Raw genomic sequence first — 22635 nt, forward strand, 5'->3', positions numbered from 1 at the left:
ATTTTTTGGACTGCCCAGCTCGCTCTCCAGGCTTGAATCCTGTTGAAAATCTTAGGGGGATCCTTGTACGCAGCATCTAATGGAAAACGGTACACCACGATTGAAGAGCTCAAGGTCGCAATTTCGGAAACATGGAAAAATATCGAGTACCGCTCAGCAGAATTTGGTAAATAGTATTCCAACACGAATTTTCCAAGATATTAGCCGAAATGGCAAAGTTACCAATTATTGACATGTAAATCAGCCGATTGTTTGAATTTTTCATTTATAATACTTTTGAATTTTGAAATGATCCTATAGAAACTGGACAGCTGAAATTATCATATTTAAGCACAATAATTAAACAAACAACTCTTTTGAACGAAATTGACGTTAAATATACTTTATTCTAAGCATTCAACAATGTATGAATGTATCTTGTTGAAATTCTAACTGTTTGTGTTGCAACGAAATATGATCAGGGTGGTCTTATAGATAGTGTATTTCCAAAACATCTGCGAACGTTTCATATTGATACGTTTAGTCGTTTTCTCTAGCAGATTTTTCGAAGTTTGGAGTAAATTAGTGGAGCTCTTCATCGTCAATTGTAGGGGAAAGTCGGGAAAGACGGACAGGGTAGGAAAGACGGACACCCCTTGATAATTTACCTTTTTATTTTAAATTTTAATGATGTATAAACTTGCAATATATGTATCAATACCTTTGACACTTACTGTGTACACCTAGCTAACTTTCTGTTAAAATTGTAGATAAGCACAAAAAAGTAATCTACAAAGAGCAGCTCGATGTAAATTTTCGTCTGCAGGAAATGAGGTTCTCAATATTATCGATTAATTTTTCGGGGTATTTTTCGATACGTGAATGTTTTGCCATCACTTCTATTCCAGTTTATCGAATCAGCGGTGAAGTACTCCAAAATATTGACGAGAATATAATATCAACCAAGTCGGGTAAGACGGACACTCAGTCGACAAAGAATAAACATTTTCCGCCTTCTTTTATTAGCAGATGCCCATTAACTACGTTTGCAACTGCAACCGCATATAATGGACGAATCAGCAGAGCTTTTTTTTTTAAACGTAATCCGAATTTCCGAATGACGGAAGCTATTTTAGACATGAAAAAAAAGGATAAATTACAAGCACTTCTAGCTGATTCTAGTCTAGTTTTTTTTTTGCTAAATTATCTTTAAGCCATATTTGAGCACCTCAAAACTTATCGAGTACATAAACTTTAATTTTAAGTTAGCGTCCATCTTTCCTGCCAAGTGTCCGTCTTTCCCGACTGAATCTTATTTTTTAAAATATGCCGGACATATTCATTTTTCAAAATTTCTGCCTTAAAGACAAATTTTATTATAAAAGGCGATCTAGACTATCAATTTGTGGTGAGATAGCTAGATATGTTTGTGAAGTTCACGAAAAAAAACAACTTTTACTTAAGGTGTCCGTCTTTACCACCCTTCCCCACCCGGAAATAGAGTAGTGCGGCGCAATGGTTCGCACCTAACTGTTGTCATCCAATAATTCTTGAAATAAAAGCAAATAAAATTCAGTTTGCTTACCAAATTGTAACTATATATATTACCTTCGAAACGTAGTACAATCATTTCTCGAGTTTTGTTTGTAGTTAGACAAAAACCTATTTTAATACAAAATGGCAAGTGCGTACTTTTGCTCCACAGTGGGGGCAAAGGTGCGCACTTTTTGAATAGTACTTCTGAGTTAATTTGTAACAAAAATAAATGCTTTATCATTACCGGCGGAAGAAGCATCATTACCATAGTGTGTAGGCACGATCGAGTGGGGAGGAGGAGGGTGCGATATGATGTTTTATTGGTGGAGATGGGTGGGTGTTATGGTCGAACATACCACATGGAAATTTTTGGGAGGGAGGAGACCGCCAATATATGATTATATTAGGCTGTCAAAAAAGTCCTGCGGTATTTCCGCGAGGTGTCGTTGTAAGCGCGTAGTTCTAGATGTATTCATTGTATCGAGTCATACTATAGCTTGTTGGAAAGGTATATTTGACAGTGTTTTGTTTGGTTAAGCCATTCGTGAGTTATAATGTACAAATATGGAGCAAAATAAAGAGAAAATCCGACATATTTTACAGTACTACTATGACAAAGACAAAAATGCATCTCAAGCTGCCAATAAAATTTGTGCAGTTTATGGACCCGATACAGTTTCCATTTCCACCGCACAACGATGGTTTCAACGTTTTCGTTCTGGTGTAGAGGTCGTCGAAGATGCGCCACGCTCCGGAAGGCCTGTCGTCGAAAATTGCGACAAAATCGCTGAATTAGCCGAGAAACACCGGCATAGTAGCAGCCGTACCATCGGCCAAGAGCTGGGGATAAGTCATCAAACCATTTATTAACCATTTGAAGAAGCTTGGATTCACAAAGAAGCTCGATGTATGGGTGCCACACACGTTGACGCAAAAAAACATCTTTGACCGTATCGACGCATGTGAATCGCTGCTGAATCGCAACAAAATCGACCCGTTTCTGAAGCGGATGGTGACTGGCGATGAAAAGTGGGTCACTTACGACAACGTGAAGCGCAAACGGTCGTGGTCGAAGCCCGCTGAAGCGGTTCAGACGGTGGCCAAGCCCTCATTAACGGCCAGGAAGGTTCTGCTGTGTGTTTGGTGGGATTGTCAAGGAATAATCTATTATAAGCTGCTTCCCTATGGCTAAACGCTCAATTCGGACCTGTACTGCCAACAACTGGACCGCTTGAAGGTAGCACTCATGAAGAAGAGGCTATCTTTGATAAGCAGAGGCCGCATTGTCTTCCATCAGGACAACGCCAGGCCGCACACTTCTTTGGTGACGCGCCAGAAGCTCCGGGAGCTCGGATGGGAGGTTCTTTTGCATCCGCCGTATAGTCCGGACCTTGCACCAAGTGACTACCACCTGTTTTTGTCCATGGCGAACGAGCTAGGTAGTCAGAAGTTAGCCACAAAAGAGGCCTGTGAAAATTGGCTATCCGAGTTTTTTGCCAATAAGGAAGCGAGCTTCTATAACAGGGGTATTATGAAGTTGGCATCTCGTTGGGAACAAGTCATCGAACAAAACGGCGCATATTTGACTTAAAACAGATGATTGTAACTAATTTTATGAACAAATGAAAATTCAAAAAAAATACCGCAGGACTTTTTTGACAGCCTAATATATGATTAGAAATTATTTTTATGTACATAATCTATACTCGCGGTATATAATTTCTTTTTTGACATATAAACCTGATGCAGACTGAGACGCATCAATCCTGATACTGACTATCTAAATCCGTTGCTCCTTGCTTGAGTTAAATCATGAGGAACGGACACCAAATCATTTTTATTGATCATCAAGTATCCCGAAGCCTCTGTCGGGACATTTGAGCATTTCTGGAGTGCATTTCTTCAAATCAGTTTTCTTCTTGTAGGTCCCGCTAACAATTTGGTTGAAAACATTTTATAACTTTTTTTCAGAGCAGAACCCTGGTGCGCGCCTTTGCCCCACAAGCAATTTTTGAACTAACCGAATTAAAAAAAAACGCACTTGAACTTTTTCACAAAAACGAATACGCACCATTATCTACTATAGAATGAAGGTTTTCTTGACAGTGTAGTTTCGAACCTTCCAGTTATTTTAGGTAAGTTAATCGTCATGTCCAAAACTGAAAAAAATAGAACAAAACTTCGCAAAACTCTTTTTACCTCATAACTTTTTGCCACTTTCATGAAATGTATCTTATTCATATGTTTGAGCTGCTGGTTTAATAATGTATCAAACAAATACACTGTTGTCGAAATTTTATGCTCGTTTGCTTCAAAAACGCCAAATCGCACTTTTGTCCCGTGCACACCTTTGCCCCGCACTACTTAAGCATTTCAAGTTATTATTACAGAGTGTCCGGAATATGAAGCTGTTCGGAACGGTAACTCAAAACGCATGGAAACGAAAGTTTTTTTTTCCAATTAATTTATGTGTAAGCTCAATCGCATAAGCTTTGCCGAGCCGCCAATTCAAGATTTGTTTATACAAAATTGCAACTTAAATCTATGTTTAGTAGGTTTCGACCGATTACATGCGGTTTACTCGAGGTTAAGGGGGCAACAATTTTTGTGGGACGGGTCATAAAACGAAAGTTACGAATCATTCATTTTGAAATTCGCGTAGCATTTTGTACTTCTGGTGCAATTTGCGATTAAATGCAATTTTTTTCCACTAATTTACTCCAAAATTTAAAAAATCAGCTAAACGTATCAATATGAGACATTCACAGATGTTTAGGTAATACACTATGCTAATAATGGGCCTGCAAACATTAGAACTTACTGCGATATTTGCAGAATTACAGTGGATTTTGTAAAGCACTATAAAATTCGTTCTTTTAACTTTTTTTGAAATCGATGTAAAAAATTTAATTAATTTTTGTGTCGTCAAGGTAACAAATTATGTTGTGCAGAATTTATTGGAATTTTCGAAACTGCCTTTCGATTTGCGATGCGATGGTTGTTTATTGAATAATTCACCATCAAAAACGAACGGGTAATTTTTCATTCAAACTGAAACATCTCTGTATGGAAATGTCCTACAGGAACGTTGAAGGAACCAAATGAAAGCTGGTTGATAATGTTAATTCGATTTGCTGTTGAGTTGATTAGCAAAAAACTGTGTTAGTCCTCTAAATATTTGGAAAAACTGAAAAATGTTTTTCTTATTTCTTGCCGCCAATGTAGTCCACTATACCTACACACACCAATATAAAAATATGTACGTGTAATATTGTAGCTTCAAAATGATGTATATCTCATACATATAGGTTGATTTTTCACGAAGTTACATCATGTTTATTAACACTTAAAATTTCCGACTTCGAACTCTCTTCCTCTATTTTTTTGTTTAGTGTATACGACATTGGCAGGCCTTTTTGTCAGCAGTTCGTCTTCAAAATAAAGTACATATAATGTAGTACATAAAGTACTTGATAGATCAAGTAAAAGCTGTCTACAAACAAAGTACGACTGTCATTTCATAGTTTATCCGTATAGTTTATCATATCTGTGTATTGAAGGATCTCACTGTAACGTTCTAAGATAAGCTGAATCAATGAACTATTCTGATGCATTATTGGGTTAGTACGACAATAAATGTCTTAGTATTGTTGTCTTAGAGAATTTGAAATTCAAATTTTATTCAATGATTTTATGTGCGCCTTCTTTATTTGCCGGTCTCTGTAATTCCATCGTTTTCTGAGAGGCGTAACAGGAGTAACGGTTCAGCAATCGGACAAAGGTTCGCGAATCGGATAGACGGGGTTAAACGCTGATTCATAACGTTCAAACGGCACCGAAGCTTTTACACACGAAAGCTAAGCTGCGCAGCATAACACATTGTCACGCTTTGTGCGAGCATGCAGGGAACAGTGTTGTCAAATAAGTTATTGTTATGGAAAATCGATAATATGTTTGAAAAAATGCTAAAAATTATCATATCAAAAATTACCATCTCCTATATTGTATGATCAATTTAAATTACGAATAAAGTATTAGTGAAGGGTATCAACAATAGTTGATATTTTTTTTCCAAAAAGTAATAGATATAAAACCAGCTGTAGATATGAATATAATTCAAATATAACGAGAACTATTATGCTTTCTAAGAGATTTAAAAATTGAATTTAATATTATATTATTATTACCAAATCCTAGGTTTCCGTTGTTTTTCTTCCAAAATTTTACAACTAACCTTATTGTTTTGATCAACCCATTTGAATCATTTGAAGCAACGCTTGAAACTTTCTACAAACAATACCACGATGAGCTTGCTTCTAAGAAACATGAGAGGAATACAAAAAAAATTATCTAAACTTAAAACATCATCAATCTTCGTAACATTTTTCAGTTCCATAGAGCCGGCTGGGTGAAGTAGTTAATACTGACGTTTGGTATTTCTCATGTAGGCATGGAACAAAAACTATGAAATAGAGGAGTTGATAATAGCATTACATTATACAGAGTGGCAGATAGTTGACCCGGAAGATTTCAGAAAATGATAGAGAATCATATTTGATGAAAAGACTCCTTCTACGCATATGGTCGAATCTCAATCTCAAGGGTTATAAAATTTGAACTTTTCTTAAACTGGTTCTGATTCCAGAAGTACGCTACTTAGAGCAAATCTCCTTGTGGATACTGTTGTAAAACATTTGAATTAGCGTAAAGAGTCATATTTTAAAAGTAAAAAATATGAAAGTTAGTATTCTATTCTTTTATATCCCGTTTATTTTTATAGACTCAGTTACATAAGGTTTAGGGATCCACATTCTTGACTATATTTTTGATACTGTTATATATTGATATTTTCTATCTATGGAGAGTGAAATATGAAACCGATTACTCGCAGTCGACTCGAATTAGGATAGGGCCAGTTTTCTTCAGGAAGAGGAAGGGATAAAAGAGATTGAGACAATATTGGTGATTAAAAGAAATTTCCAATTCGTTCCCTTAGAAGTTATTATCAATTTTCTCCCAAAAATGCATGATAAATTTATTTTTTCTCATCAACCAAATTGAAACTCTCTAACCACTATACAATTCGTCCTTTGATACCCAATCTATTTTTTTTAAATTTTCGCTGCAATATCATGTTTATTTATTTATTTATTTATTTATTTATTTAAATCTGATTCATCTGACATCTGTGGTCTTAATGAATAAATATATAATAATATAGTACAATTATTTATACAATCGACGAACTAGTTAATCTGTTTTTAAAGCGGCTGGATGTCTCGCCGAAATCAAATAGATCCTCCACCAATGTGAAAGTTCGAATCATCGACGACAGCGGTTCGTTGTATCCGAATAAAGTACGATGAAATCTGTTCTGTAGCAAAGATCGCTGTCGGAGAGGTCGTTGAGCAGCACGAAGGTCCAGTAATGAAAGTTGTCGAGGAGAATCAACTTCCCCATTGAACAGCTTTGATACGAAAACTGCCTGTTGTATTCTGCGTCTTCTCTCAAGAGTGTCCAGGCTTAAAAGTCTGCATCGATCCGGGTAAGCAGGAAGATTCAATGGATCGCGCCAAGGTAGATGACGCAAGGCCAACCGGATGAATCTTCGCTGTACACGCTCAATCCTCAAATTCCAGAAAATCACATTTGGAGTCCAAACAACGGCTGCAGTTTCGAAAATTGGTCGTACTAAAGCGCAATATAAGGACTTCAAGCAGTATGGGTCAGTGAAATCCTTCGCAATCTTCGAAATAAATCCGAGCTGTCGGTTTGCCTTGGCAATGATTGAGGTGTAATGAGCGTTGAAGTTCAATTTCTGATCCAGCACTACTCCGAGGTCAGTAACTTTTTCAACTCTTTCAAGCAAAGCACCGTCGATGCAGTAATCAAACTGTAACGGACTTTTGGAACGATGGAACGTCATGACGGAGCACTTCGGTACGCTGATAATCAGTTTGTTTAGATGGCACCAGTCAACAAACACATTCAGCAAATGTTGCAAGTGTTGGCAGTCTTCAGCTGAACGGATCATGCAGAATATTTTCAAATCATCAGCATAAATTAATTTGCAGTTCAACCCTAATTTCGCAGCAATGTCATTGAAAAATAATATGAACAACAAAGGGCCTAAGTTGCTTCCTTGAGGGACTCCAGAAGAATTGCAGAAGCACGAGGAAACGCAGCCATGAATTTTAACGCGCAGTTTTCTTTCCGTCAGGTATGATCTCATCCACGACACGAGTTTTGCAGATGATCCGAGACGTGATAGTTTAGCCAATAGTATGTTGTGGTCGATCCTATCGAAAGCCGCCTTCAGATCGGTATAGATGACATCGACTTGAGCCTTGCCCTCCATAGCAGTAATGCAGGTGTTGGTGAAGTTCAACAGATTCGTGGTGACCGACCTGCCGGGCATGAAGCCGTGCTGATCGGTAGAGATGTAACGCTTGGATTGAGTAAGAATAACTTCACTGACGATGATCTCAAATAGCTTGGACGCAGCCGACAAACTTGTTATTCCACGATAGTTCCTGACGTTTCGTTTATCACCGTTTTTGAAGACAGGAAACATGAAAGACTCCTTCCAAATTTCAGGAAATACTCCATCATTGAGTCATCGGGTAAAGATGACAGAAAGTGGCTCGGCTAGATCAGCAGCGCAGCGGCAGAACAATACCGATGGTATGCCGTCAGGACCCGGCGAAAGCGAACTTTTCAATTTTTTTGCAGCGGAGATCACCATGGCAGGAGTGACCACGAACGTCGTCAAACTTATGACGTCCATAGGAACACCTAAGGAGGCAAACTTAACTTGAGCTTCACTGGCTGGTATATGGTCAAACACGGATGTAAAGAACTTGGCAAAAAGCTCACAGCATTCAGTATGAGTATTCGCTTCGACGTCGTTATAGAGCACGTTGCTTGGGAGGGTTGAGTTTTTCCTCTTACTGTTGACGAATTTCCAAAAGTTTCTCGGATTTTGTCGCAGATTGGTTTGCATTCTCAAGACGTGGGCCTTGTACAAAGTTGAATTCAGCTTACGATACGCATTACTTGCATGTTGAAACCTGAGTTTGCTGTCAGACGATTGTAGAACACGATGTTTTCGCTGACAGGCGTTTTTTTCGCGTTTCAGCTGTCGAAGTAAAGCCGTACTCCAAGAAGGCGAAACTGGACGCCTTCTGTGGGGTACATTCTCCCGCAACCAACGTTGAATGGTGAAACAGAAATCGGAGGCCATTTCATTAACATTTTGACAGGCATTCAGGTATGTCCAGTTAAGAGTGGGGAGGTGATAACCAAGTGCACCGTAGTCGATTTTTCCAAAATCGTGGGTGTATTCATCGGCAACAGGATACCCGTCACTGTACTGGCACGTACGAGGTACTGGTAGAGATATTTCCAATGGTGGATGATGCGTATCCACGGGTAACAGTGCAACCACAGCTGTATTGACGATTACATTACAGCCATTTGAGCAAAAAACAAGATCAAGAGTTCGATCCAGTTGATTGCGGTGCCAATTGACTTGACTTAAATTCAAAAAGTCCATTCCATCGATCAGAGCAGCACTCGACGCAGATACCGTCGAAGCTCCTGCTGGTAAAACTTCGCCGCCAGCACTCTGCAACCACTGTAGGCGAGGTTGGTTGTAATCACCACAAAGCAGCACCTGATCTACACATGTAGCATTGTCACAAAGATCACGAACAGAGGCCACATGTTCATCTATCAACTCCACGTCGCGACTACGATCAGGTGGGATGTACACAGCACCGATTGCTAATCGTTTACTTCCGATGACAATGACGGCAAACACCTGTTCCAATCTTTCCCCGTGAGGCGTGTGGATTTGCGTACAAGAATAGCGATGGTGAACCGCTATTAATACGCCACCGAAGCTCGTTTTATTGCTATTTATACAACTACGGTCGCAACGAAGAACGTTAAATGTCGATCCAAAGATTTGCAGAGAATCGATACAATCGTTTAATCCAGTCTCTGTTAATATGATGACGTCGTAGTTACAGTCCGTAACCGCCAAAAGCAAATCGTCGATTTTAGTCCTAACACCTCGGACATTTTGGTAGTACAGCCAAACACAATCGACAGGGGCAGCAACGGGTTGTGGTGGCAACCATACATTGGTTGCATCGCTAGAACCAGTGGACGGATGAGAATCTGAAGAACTAAAAACACTGTCGTACTTGCCGAGAAACACTTAAACACTTCCTGATGAGCCTTTATTCATTTTAATTTAATTTTTCATTTTATCCATTCATATATACTTGCAGGATAAGGGCTTCTTGTTTTCAAATTTCAGATCTTAAATTCTCGGCCGAATTTATAATTTCTTCCTTCTAACCAATCTCTACACTCTCGATTGAATCTTCAGCGTGGATGAAAGATTTTAATTTCAACTGGAAGCTGGTTGCACAGAATAATTGCTTACACAAAGAAAGAGTCCCTGAGATCAGAAGTGTTTACGTGAGGCAAAACATAGCTTCTGATTCGCGTGCCTCTAAAAGACGTCTTCTTATAATCACGTGTAACGTTGCTGCCTTGGGGCTTAAGAACAATTAAGCAATTTCACGCCAAATCAGCCAAAAACAGCCGAGTTTGAAGCTACCCTTTTCATTTTTTTAAACCCTGTACATAAGATGGCAGCTTCCCAGAAACACAATTTTCGTTATCAGATGACTTACTCCAACTACGACTGACTTTTATTTAAAAGAGGGTATCCAGAATGACTAACCTTTATTTGTTAAAAATCGTAACTCGAAATCTATTAAATACCTAGATTTCGAGTTACGATTTTTATAAATAAAGGTCAGTCATTCTGGATACATTCTGGATTAAAAAATAATTATTTCTATTCAGCAATTCCAAATGAAATCGGCAAATGACAAAACATGAGTATTTTTGATTCGAATGAAAGTTTGTAGTTCGTTTGGGTTGGAGAAAATATGAGTTTTCCACAGCAATTGGGATTTTTTTTTGCTCAACTGTAACTTTCGAAAAGGGCGTATCGATTTCAATAACAGAAATCTTTGATAATTTATCTCTCAAAAACTATGAGTCGTACCAGAATAGTGTTTTAGAAAGAGTTATAGAGTATTGATGTTAAACCGAGAAAAAAATATACACAGAGAAAAAAATTAGTACTCTTTTTTTATTTACAAAAAAAACTTTAATTTTCAATATCTAAAACATATATATTTTAATTTTTTAATGTTGTCATATAAAATAGAGGTCATGTAGAAAATTAAAAAAAAAATAGCTCAATATGGTAAAACTATTTTTGACGAACTTTGTAGAACATCGAATTGTTATGAATTTTCGAAACTTCGAATTTTTGTATGCTAATAATCTTTTTTAGCCACAAATTATAAATCCTGATGTGATTTAAAATAAAAAAGCCCATTATCAACCTCTTTCCAAATGCAATCATTCTCGAGATATTTAAAAAAACATTTCTAATTTATTGTCTTTTTTAATTTTTTTTTTAAATTTTTATATGTACTTTCTAAATGCAGCCATTCTTGTCTTTTTATAGTAATAATAAATTTAACCCATTAGTGCCCAGCGTATGAAATTTAATACGCAAAAATGCCCATTTTTGAAAAAGACGGGTGGGTAATGTCGGGGACATAACCGGAGTGACGTAGGACTATACAAAGGGGACAGCTTTTGTTAAATATATATTTTAAATATTTTATTTTATTTTCTTCTCCTACGTGAATACCTACCTATCTACCTGAAAAATTGATTAGTTTACCGTTTACTCTTTATGAATATGTTGATGGTTCTGAAAAGAACCGTTGGTGTTGTGTTTTTGTTATCACTCGATATTCCCATCTTGTTCGGTTAAACCTTCCTGTTTAGCTATTGCGTTTGCCACTCGCCACAGCTTTCACAGTTGGAAAATTTCTTCCCATCCAGCTTGTGACATGTTCAGTAAATTACATTTAATGCGACGTGCCGGAGAAACACTATGCCACTCGCTGAAACTAATTGTTGCCTTGATGAACGCCGAACCGAAGCTGCTCTGTTCTTGATGCGGGTTTTCTGATCGTCGTGAGCAGCTTTGCAAGCCAACTCGAGCACTTCGACGGCCGAAACTCTATAATCGCTGTTAGGTATACTGGTGCTCCGGCACCAATCCGTTCGGCCTTGTTACCCTTGCGGAGCAATCAGTAAATGCGACCAACAGGGATCTGGAGACCTGCACGGTTCGAGTGAGACTTTGCCTTTCCCTTAACTTGTCCTCCTTTGTTACGTCCACGATGCCGATGCCGTACAACCACACGGGTTTACGGTTTGAAAGAAAATAACATATTTTTTTGGGGACCGCGTGTTTTATACTCTAGCGGTACACACTCACAGGATAGAGACAAATCGGCAGATTCAGCCAAAGGGGCGAGTCCAACGAGACGAATGAATGAGCGTTAAAAGGGAGCGATGGCAAAAAAATACATTCATTACGATTTGTTCGCTCGTTGGATTCACATGCAGGCGAAAAAGGGTCCTTTTCAGGATCACAACATTATCTTCAATCTAAAGAGTTTATTGTTTTGTTATCACTCGATATCCCCATCTTGTTCGGCTAAACCTTTCTGTTTAGCGATTGCATTTGCCACTCGCCACAGCTTTCACAGTTGGAAATTTTCTTCCCATCCAGCTTGTGACATATTTTACAGTAAATTACATTCAATGGCACGTCGCATTACCACCACTCAGTATCGGATTGGAGGTAATTTTAACCTGTAATTGAACATTTGCGATGACAGTGGTACAGTGTCGACTTTCAATGTGGGGTCATAATTTGGACCCCGAACTCTATGTTTACAAAAATGTCCAACTAAATATGTCGAATTACAGGTCCGTCCAATTAGCTAAATGTCGAGATAAGTGTAAATTACTGTACTTTCAATCTAGAAGCATTTCTGCCAAATTCACATACTCATCATATCCTGGCAAACAAATTATGAAAAAATCAATTTGTGTTTTATTATTAATTTGGATATTGTTTTAGAAAGCATTGAACTGTATTTCCTAAACTCTTTTTTGGAAGGTTTAATGGCCCTGAAAAGTGCCTTGTTTTATGGAATGGTTCCAATTTAGAAAACTTTGTACTCGTGGTTTTAAAAAAAAACCATTTCGAACGCCCTCGATGCCGCCTTGTTCTGGATTTGCCACCAAAGCAGTTTGAATAAAGAACAAACTTTTTTCTTCTGCTACCTGATGCCGTTTTGCGATTGCGTTTGCCACTCGCCACTCGCTGCAACTACCTGTTGTCTTGATGTCCACCGAACCGAATGTGTTCTGTTCCGAATGCAGGTTTTCTTATCGTCGCGAGCAGCTTTGCCAGCTAACTCGATCACTTCGGCGGCCGAAGCTATATAACGCCGGCCAGGTGGACTGGTGCACTGGTACTAACGCGCTCGGCCTAGCTACCCTTGCGGGGAACTCCAGATCAACACGGTTCGAGCGGGATTTTGCCTTTCCCTTCACTTTTCCTCCTTTAACATGTCCGGACATGGCTGCTTGGGTTGGTTTGTTGATGTGTTGTGATGCGAACCGATGTGGTGTACGGTTTGAATGAGAATGATCGTTACGGCAGCGGAGCGGGGATTTTTAAGCTGACTGGCTGGCTCGAGAATTACGCATGTGTGAGACTGCGACCAATGTTTCGTTCATTTTTTTTCTTTTTCCTTTCCAATCGTGCTTCATTCTATTTCGCTGCTGTGTTTTACCTCTTAAAGGATTCTAAATTGCTTAAATCTGTAACACAACACTACTAGACGAGTGTAGAAAATTATATCTAGCAAAAAATCCGAAGAAAATTATGAAACCGCAAAAAAAAAAGTTTACTTTTGAGCGTATGAAATTTCATATGACATGTCATGTTTCATGTGTCAACAAATGATATTGACTTTGTCATCGTGCCCCCAAGCGGTGGAGACAGCGGTGTGGATGCTGGAGATAATGACTCGGAGGACGGCCCTTCCGGTTTTGGAAAACAAATGAATGTCGAGAGCAACATTGAACGAGGCCAATCACAAGAATGCTTCCTGGGGCAGCAGCAAGAAGCGGAGACACTGGGAAAAAATTACCTTAAATTCGGATGAGTGACATAAATCCAGCAAGGTTCATGCAGATCAAGCCTATACACTTTAACGGAGTTGAATATTATGAAATAAAACCGTTTTGTTCGATATTCAAATGATTTCCATTTTTTATACTGTAATGGCTCAGCGTATGAAATTTCATACGTCAGATATCTCAACTTCCAAAGAACTCCAAACCAAAATATTGCGTTTCCCCCCGGTTTCGGGACAAACCTAGATAGACTAGAAAGTTTCATGCTATTTGGATCAAGTTCTTGTACACCTGGGCAGTAATGGGTTAAGGAGTACATTGATCGGATCCAGACTGGCCTTAGAGAAAATCCATCATCTTTTTGGTCGTTTGTGAACTCGCGCATAAAAATCACCTGGTATTCCGCTTGACGTAACATATGGCAGCCAAAACTCCATCACCAGTGCGAATCTTTTTGCTGAATTCTTCCACAGCGTTTTCGAGCATTCTGAGATTCCTCCGTCGCATGTTGGTCAATTGTCAAGCTATAATATTCGCATGCAGCAGCCTCACTTCAGTCGCGCCGATATTTTTGAAGTTCTTCGTTCGGTTGATGCATCGAAATGTCCAGGTCCGGACTATATTCCACCATCCTTCGTCAAGAACTGTGCAGCATCGATAGGACAACCATGGTGGGTTGGAGGTTCATCGAATGCTTTCGGGTCTTTACCGGAACCAAATCATGGATTATTTCGTAAATGTTTTCATAAAACACGAATAAGGCTTCGTCCACGGAAGGAAGGTTTAGTAACAGTAGTAACCGTAATGCTTCTTATCTATCAATGGCACAAGCGATGAGAAAAAGACGCTTCGATAGTTGCATAGTCAAATGGATCCAGGGCATGCTCACACATAGACGAATCACCTCGGAGCTGGGCGGATCGTCATATGTGATTTCAACGAAAGGTTGCCCACAAAGAGAGGTTTTATCACCCCTCCTTTGGTCACTTGTAGTTGACTACCTTCTGATAAGTTTAGAGGTAAAAGGATTCGAAGTTGTGGGCTTTGCCGATGATCTAGTCATAATGGTATGAGCCAAGTTTGACGACGTGTTATCGAGCAGAATGCAGATGGCCTTAAATTTTACACAATCTTGGTGTATCACAGAAGGTCTGAGTATAAATCCCTCAAAAACAACAATTATTCCGTGAAATATCTAGGTGTAATCTTAGATGCTAAGTTAAACTGGAACGCGCACTTAGATTCAAGAATCAGCAAGGCCAACTCAGCTCTATGGCATAGGTTATCCTATGCAATTGTGCGGCCTAGGATAACCTATGCCTCACTTGTATGGTGGCCAAAGACTAAGGAGACTGTAGCTACAAAATAGTTAAACAAATTCCAACGACTAGCATGCGTTGCAATTACTGGAGCAATGCGAAGTACACCCTCAAAGGCATTGGAGGCTATCCTTCACCTGGTACCTTTGAACCAATATGTTCAGCTAGAGGCTAAAAAAAAGCGCTCTAAAGCTTAAAAGATGGAAAAAAATACTAGACGGGACAAAACTGGTCACTTGAGCATCCTGAATCTTTTACCCATTGGACCAGCCTCAGAGATGAAAAATGATTGGATGGAACCTAGGACCAATTATAACATTCCATACAGAGTGACCAACGTTCGTAATGGTTCAATCATGTTCTACACTGATGGGTCGAAAATAGGAATCCGAACAGGTGCCGGAGTATATGGTCCCAGAACAAAAATCTCTGTGGCTATGGGAAACTGGCCAACAGTTTTTCAGGCAGAAATAGCTGCAATAATAGAATGTCTAAATGTCTGCCTCAAAAGAAAGTACATATAGACATGCTAACATCTGCATATTCTCTAACAGTCAAGTGGCACTTGAAGCTCTAAATGCCTTCAAGTGCTCTTCAAAAATTGTCTGGGAATGCATTTCCCTTTTACGGCAATTAAGTCAGATAAGTTCGGTACAATTGTACTGGATTCCTGGCCATTGCGGTATAGAGGGCAACGAGCGAGCAGATGAACTTGCCAGGAACGGCTCAAACTCACCATTCACTGGTCCAGAACCATTCTGTGGACTCTCCGACTGTGTGTTGAAAAGCCAGCTGAAAAAATGGGAAGACCGGGAAGTGACAGCCAATTGGATGACTGCAAAACTTAAACAGGCGAAAAAATTTATTACGCCGAGTATTAAAATTACTCAACAGCTGCTAAGCCTTAATAAAAAAGACTTAAGCACATTCACTGGTCTTGTAACAGGACACTGCCCGAGTAAATACCATCTTTAGAACATTTTAGTAAATACCATATTTAGAACATAGACTTCAATAACTTGATAAAGCTATTCTGGAGCCCAAGAAAATTTGGTCTGCGTCGCCGATCAGGATTATAAATTTTATCAAACAGATTATTCCTGATTGGCACCTGTGTGAGGCAAGACGTGCCGTCTCATATTCCACCATATAAAGGGTGTGTCACATCAAATTGCATCACGGAAAAAACGCTGTAGAAATTCGCCCAGTAGACCGATCCTTTTGAAAATTTTAGACAGTAAAATAAAAACTATTAAACAACTTTTGGCATTTTCTTTTTATTCATACTTCGAGCCCAAGCCCGTATGCTCGCACCTTCCTCTTTACCCCGTCCATAAGGTTCTGTACAACGTCAGGTTGTAGTTTTTTTTTTAACAGAAATCCATTTTCTCTTGAAGTCCGCCTCCGATTTGACAACTTTTGGGTTCTTCCTGAGGGCCTGCTTCATAATCGCCCAATATTTCTCTATTGGGCGAAGCTCCGGCGCGTTGGGCGGGTTCATTTCCTTTGGCACGAAGGTGACCCCGTTGGCTTCGTACCACTCCAACACGTCCTTTGAATCCGAAGCGAGATCCGGCCAGAAGATGGTCGGGCCCTCGTGCTGCTTCAATAGTGGTAGTAAGCGCTTCTGTAGGCACTCTTTAAGGTAAACCTGCCCGTTTACCGTGCCGGTCATCACGAAGGGGGCGCTCCGCTTTCCGCAAGAGCAGATCGCTTGCCACACCATATACTTTTTGGCAAACTTGGATAGTTTCTGCTTGCGAATCTCCTCCGGAACGCTGAATTTGTCCTCTGCGGAGAAGAACAACAGGCCCGGCAGCTGACGAAAGTCCGCTTTGACGTAGGTTTCGTCGTCCATTACCAGGCAATGCGGCTTCGTCAGCATTTCGGTATACAGCTTCCGGGCTCGCGTCTTCCCCACCATGTTTTGCCTTTCGTCGCGGTTAGGAGCCTTCTGAACCTTGTATGTACGCAGGCCCTCCTGCTGCTTGGTCCGCTGGACGAATGAACTTGACAAATTCAGCTTATTGGCGACATCCCGGACCGAACTTCTCGGATCACGTCTAAACTGCTTAACTACGCGCTTGTGATCTTTTTCACTGACGGAGCATCCATTTTTGCCGTTCTTCACCTTCCGGTCGATGGTTGGGTTCTCGAAGTATCGTTTTAGTACTCTGCTGACCGTGGATTGGACGATTCCCAGCATCTTACCGATGTTCCGATGTGACAACTCCGGATTCTCGAAATGAGTGCACAGGATTAATTCACGACGCTCTTTTTCGTTCGACGACATTTTTCCAAATTTACGAAAAATTGACAGTGAAGCATGGCCAACGTGATCTATACACTCTTATCTGATTAAAAGCGAAAGCTGAAGGTATAATTCCTAAAAATTAAATTTCTACAGCGTTTGTTCCATGATGCAATTTGATGTGACACACCCTTTATTATATGTCGTCTCGAGCTCGATCAATTATCACAACCGCAGCTCTCGTCAGAGAGAGTCAAACAGCCAACAAGGTAAGACGTGCATTCGTGATCCGGGTGCAATGGGTGATTCTCAGCGGCGGAATCAAGTTACACATTTGGCGACTGTAACAGGTTGTGTTTTGTTATCGCGTAATACAACTGTCAAAACAAAACAAAATATCCTGGAAATCACTCATTGGCATCCATTAAATAATCTGATGCGACCTTTGAGGAAGTGAATTCAAAGTAATGGATTTGTTGTGCTCAGGGAAAAGTGAGTAAGTTGAGTCGCAATTTTCTATGTGCGCTGCGAGAGGTGTATTGAGAGTACACAGTGAGTTGAGAGCAGCGCAAACATGAGTAAAAAAAGGCGAGTTGTGAGAACCGCCGATTTAAGTGTGCGCTGGAAGAGCCACATAAAGTAGTAACAGCTATAGGAAGAAACAGCGTGTTGAGAGGACAGCTGGAATAAAATGCGTGTTGGGAGAACCGCAAATATTAATGAAAAAGCGAGCTGTGAGAAACCGCAATGCAGTGAGAGAGCTGCCTGAGGGAAAAACATGATTAGACAAGCGTCCGCAGAGAACCGCAAAAATCTGTGCCCTGGGAGAGCCACATAAAAGTAACGAAGGGAGAAACGCATACATACATAGCGAGCTAAGAAGGCCGCTCGCTTGATATATGCATGCAGAAGAAATACAAACACATCTTTACACAGATGTGCCAATCAAAATAGGTTGGTGGGGTAGAAGGAAAAAGGCGCAGACGAGTATGCGTAAAACGAACTTAGTTAAGTGGTGTTTATGAGAGCACCGAACAAAGCAATTAAGTGAGAATATTTTCCGTACCCCTCATAGATGATACGGTCATTGTATGATGCAAACTGTACTTCGCCAAGCTCTATCTATCAGATGCATAAAGTGATGGATCGCGTGAAATTACCATATTTTTATCAGCAATCAGAATGTGTCGTTTCACTCGTATGATGTTCGGCATCAGTAGCGCACCGAATTGTTGCGTAAGGCTGTGGATAATAATATTGTATATATTGATGTTGTTTTTTTATATGCAGAAACCAGATGAGAGAGACATTACCCAATTCCTGCAAATCATAGATCCAATAACCTTTCTCTAAATTCACGTTCAATCAGACGCGTTTTAGATTTTTGGAACACGAGCCTAGTGAAAATGGTTTTAATATTGAAGTGTCAAAGATGAAAAATATCTAAACATTTCGACAGTTATCCGCTTCAACTGTGCTTACATCGAGAATTTTGCGTTGTCAGACAGCGTTGAAATGGAGCTGCGGCAAAGAACATAAAAGCGCATTCAAGCTCGATAAGCGACGCATGATTATTTCGGCGATATCTCTGGAATTCTGTTCGGAGTCGAACAAAACTATTTTGTCTCCAAATGTATATCCTAAGGCATTGGACACTGTATTGATTCAAGTTAACAACGAAGATACATCACTAATAATAAGTTTTGTATGGAAATCATTCACAGCAACTGAGAGAAAATATGCTCAAAATCAGTAGGAGGGGTAGCACGGCAGTGAAAACAGTGGAGTAATTCTCATACTTTTTGTTGGGAAGGCACTTGGTGGATAATGTATTTTTCAAAAAAACAGGAAGTGGGTTATATCTATGGTATACCCGCAAGGGTGACGTAGGACTATCGTTGATTTAGAGATCATTTGTTTGAAGTTGAATCTAAATCCATTCTGAATGAATGAATAAATGAATATTTGGGAGACTTCGAAAACGAGAGCGTTACGTTGGAGGCACAAGGTTTTATGCATCCAATATAGGATACGAAAAACCTTGTTCTGAAGAATAATCTTCAGAAGCTAACCTGCTAACTGTACTTGATTGACAAATCACAAACCCAAATGTATTATATGGATATTTTATGGATAGAAAACATTCAAATAAACTTTTTCACATGAATGTATTTTTAAATTCCCAGAGGAACTGGCAGATTATTTTCAGTAACGATTACATATTTCCACATTTTCCTCGATACTGGAAGCCCACCAGTGGTTAAAACTAACTCGATAATCACCTGTTAATAGTACTTGAGTGAAAAATATTTGGTCACAGTGTTACATGAATAGAAAACATTCAAATAAACTCTTTCACATGAATGTATTTTTAAATTCCCAGAGGAACTGGCTGATTATTTCCCAGCAATGATTAGATCTTTCCGGAACTTTCTCGATGCTGAATGACATCCAAACGGAAAGAATTCTGCGCGTGTATGTGTCGATCCTTCGCCGTCCACCTCCTCCAGCACGTTAGGCAACGATGTTGTCTTGTCGATGTCCTCACGAAAAATGAATGTGTCTCACCACCAGAATATCGCTTAAGTATGCTTTTTGTGTGTGATTGAATCGAGAGAAGGTGTGGTTTACGATGGCAATTTGGAAGGCAAACTAGAGGGGAATAAACTCTCTGAGCTCGGAACTTTCGGCGACAGAGCAAGAATCGATTGCGGGCGCATACAATATTGGATACGGAAATATCCTACTGATGGGGAAAAATAATCTTCAGAAGCTATCCTGTTAATTGCGATTGATTGAAAAATCACAAAACCAAATGTATTTGGTCACAGTGTTACATGGATAGAAAACATTCAAATAAACTCTTTCACATGAATGTATTTTTAAATTCCCAGAGGAACTGGCAGATTATTTTCAGTAACGATTAGTTATTTCCACATTTTCCTCGATACTGGAAGCCCACCAGTGGTTAATACTAATTCGATAACCATCTGTTAATAGCACTTGCTTGAAACATATTTGGTCACAGTGTTACATGAATAGAAAACATTCAAATAAACTCTTTCACATGAATGTATTTTTAAATTCCCAGAGGAACTGGCTGATTATTTCCCAGCAATGATTAGATCTTTCCGGAACTTTCTCGATGCTGAATGGCATCCAAACGGTAAGAATTCCGCGCGTGTATGTGTGTGTGTGTGTGTGTAGCGGCTGCTTCGAGATCTTCCCGGGGAACTGTTTGTGGCATCACTCTCCTCCTGATGGATTCATGTCTAGCCTAAGGTGCACAAACAGGCTCTTGGTGACACCGTTCATCAGTGCTTTCATGATAAACGAAAAGCTTCACCACAACAGCGGCAACATGCTCCAATCGCTGTTCAATTAGAACTGAGTGGATTTCCGAGCGGCGCTCGCTTATATACCGATTGGTGCTTTCAATAGCCTGTTTTGAAAGCAATTTTAAGACTATTGAAACAAGTTTTTGGATCAAAAAGTAACAAGTATAGAACGCGTAGACATTTTATCTTTCGAATGAAGTGTTTATCATACCATTTCGTTCAGTTGTTTAGGAGCTATTAACGCTCAAAATCTCGGTCTCCGGCGTAACGCTTTCGTTTTCGAAACTTTGATTTTACACCCCGGTATAGAAATGAAAGACGTAGTCCTACGTCAAAATAAGTCCATATGAACATAGATTTGTGAATGCACGAAGCGAGACGAAACGTTATTCATGCCATGGAAACTCAAACGTGGCCGATGAGCTTGATGAAATTAAAATCCGTAGCGGCGATCTAGATTCCATAGGAGGAATCATAGTGGAAACTGGTTGTGTCGCCATTCCTCAAAAGTTTCAAGGCTAAACATTGGGGATAGCTCACGCAAAACATCCACTTAAAGCCAGTGAAGTGATTCTCAGCGGCGGAATCAAGTTACACAGCACCTATCACGCTATAGTCCACTCTTTCATCAATAAGTAGTAGATAAGCTTGAAGTGTAGTATAAAAAAGGGGTATACCACAATAGTTCAAAATAATGGACGCAGTGGTTCACACCCAACAGGGGGAAAAAACCGTTCCCAATCCAATGCCGCAATTGTCGAGTTAACCGCATCAAAATCCCACCGTGCAAAGTTATACTCACGGTATGCTCAGGAATCGGACGACTGATGATCTTCAATACTGATGTCCCCTTTCAGTACGAACTGTTTATGGTGACGGTCAACATTTAGTATGGCGGAAAGCGGCTCGAATAGCTGAATGGGTTGCGGATCACTGACGAGTGGCATGTCGAGAAGCTTGCCATTCACGTCGGCAAGATCGTTGATTTGTCTGAGTCCTGTAGACAGTAAAGACTCAACCAGAGCAACCTCCTGTTCGGACGAGGCATTCAGCGGCAAAAATCCTTGCACATCTTCATCAAAATTCCAAACCAAATTTGGTAGGTTATTATAACTCAAGACGATAGTCGTGTCACGTGGGCTGGCCATTTCGAGTAGCTGAATGACGGTGTCGGCATGTTTTGTATAAATGTCGAGATGACTGCAAGGACGGATGACTTGCACAGTAACTTGCTCGAGATTACCGCTGTCTTCGAGATGTATGGCTTTACAATTCACCTTAGTGTTCACGGCAATCAGAACACCACCACCTCGTCGGAGTGCACTAGTACCAGGATTCCGGTCAAAACGATAGATGGAATAATTTTTTGCGAGCTCAGCATTCGAGATGTTCGTGTTTAACCATGGTTCAGTGAATACTACAACGTCGAAGTCACAAGAAAGTAGAGAATGAAGAAGTGCGTTTGTTTTTGTCCTTAACCACGAACGTTCTGGTAATAAATAGTCAAGTTATTACGACTGATAGCAGAAACGATGACGTCCTCATGAGTGCTGATTGAGGGTGGCGGAGTTGTTACGTCGACGTTGATGCTCCCGGGTCGGCTGTTGGCGCAGGTTTCCAAAAATGCCGTGAGGTGGAGCCATTGTCCTCAAATTCTAGAAATTCAATCCCTTGCGGCCCAGTAGAGGGGTCCATTGCCTTTGTTTTCAAGTTTGGGTTGATACCCACCTTAAACGAAACGAACGTCAACGTGTTTAACGGTCGGCCCTTGGGGATGAGTGATTTTGCCACTACGTCATCCGTTAGCAAACATTCCTTGGCTAGGTTTTGGATGTCCGTTTCTGAGAACATCCAAAATCTGCTCTCTGTTCTTACGGCGGCCGCAATAGTTGCTCCGTTCGCCATCAACCCTGTACCACGGAATATTTTCGTTGGCCGTTCGAGTCGTTCGGGTTCGTCGTCGCGGGCTCTCTTTGGTGATGATCAATTGCCTAATTGAAAATGTTGTGGCAAGGGGGATAAAACCGCTGGAGAAAGTTTACTGAAGTCTTCTTGTACAGGCAAACCTGTTTTTGTGCGGTCCCTTTTCGCGTGATTCCTCGTTTGC

At 40.2% G+C, this 22635-nt stretch overlaps 1 protein-coding gene across 1 annotated transcript; it reads right to left on the reverse strand.

The window, feature by feature from the left end:
• Positions 1-8131: 8131 nt before the first annotated feature.
• On the reverse strand, positions 8132-14106 carry LOC129765851 (uncharacterized). The gene is made up of 2 exons (XM_055766290.1): positions 14015-14106; positions 8132-9674 (listed from the first exon to the last, which is right to left on the reverse strand). Exons 1-2 carry the CDS (start codon positions 14104-14106, stop codon positions 8132-8134), a joined length of 1635 nt encoding a protein of 544 aa, XP_055622265.1.
• Between the last annotated feature and the right edge of the window lie 8529 nt (positions 14107-22635).

This window comes from Toxorhynchites rutilus, chromosome 2 (assembly GCF_029784135.1).
Source record: "Toxorhynchites rutilus septentrionalis strain SRP chromosome 2, ASM2978413v1, whole genome shotgun sequence".
NCBI classification, from domain to species: Eukaryota; Metazoa; Arthropoda; class Insecta; order Diptera; family Culicidae; genus Toxorhynchites; species Toxorhynchites rutilus.

Bases quoted from the DNA above. Each gene is read 5' to 3' on its own strand.
- LOC129765851 (XM_055766290.1), bottom strand. From the start codon at position 14,106: ATGCTCGAAAACGCTGTGGAAGAATTCAGCAAAAAGATTCGCACTGGT. The intron at 9,675-14,014 runs GTGATTTTTATG...CACTGGTTCTAG, and splicing joins TACGTCAAGCGGAATACCAG to CGATGCAACCAATGTATGGT.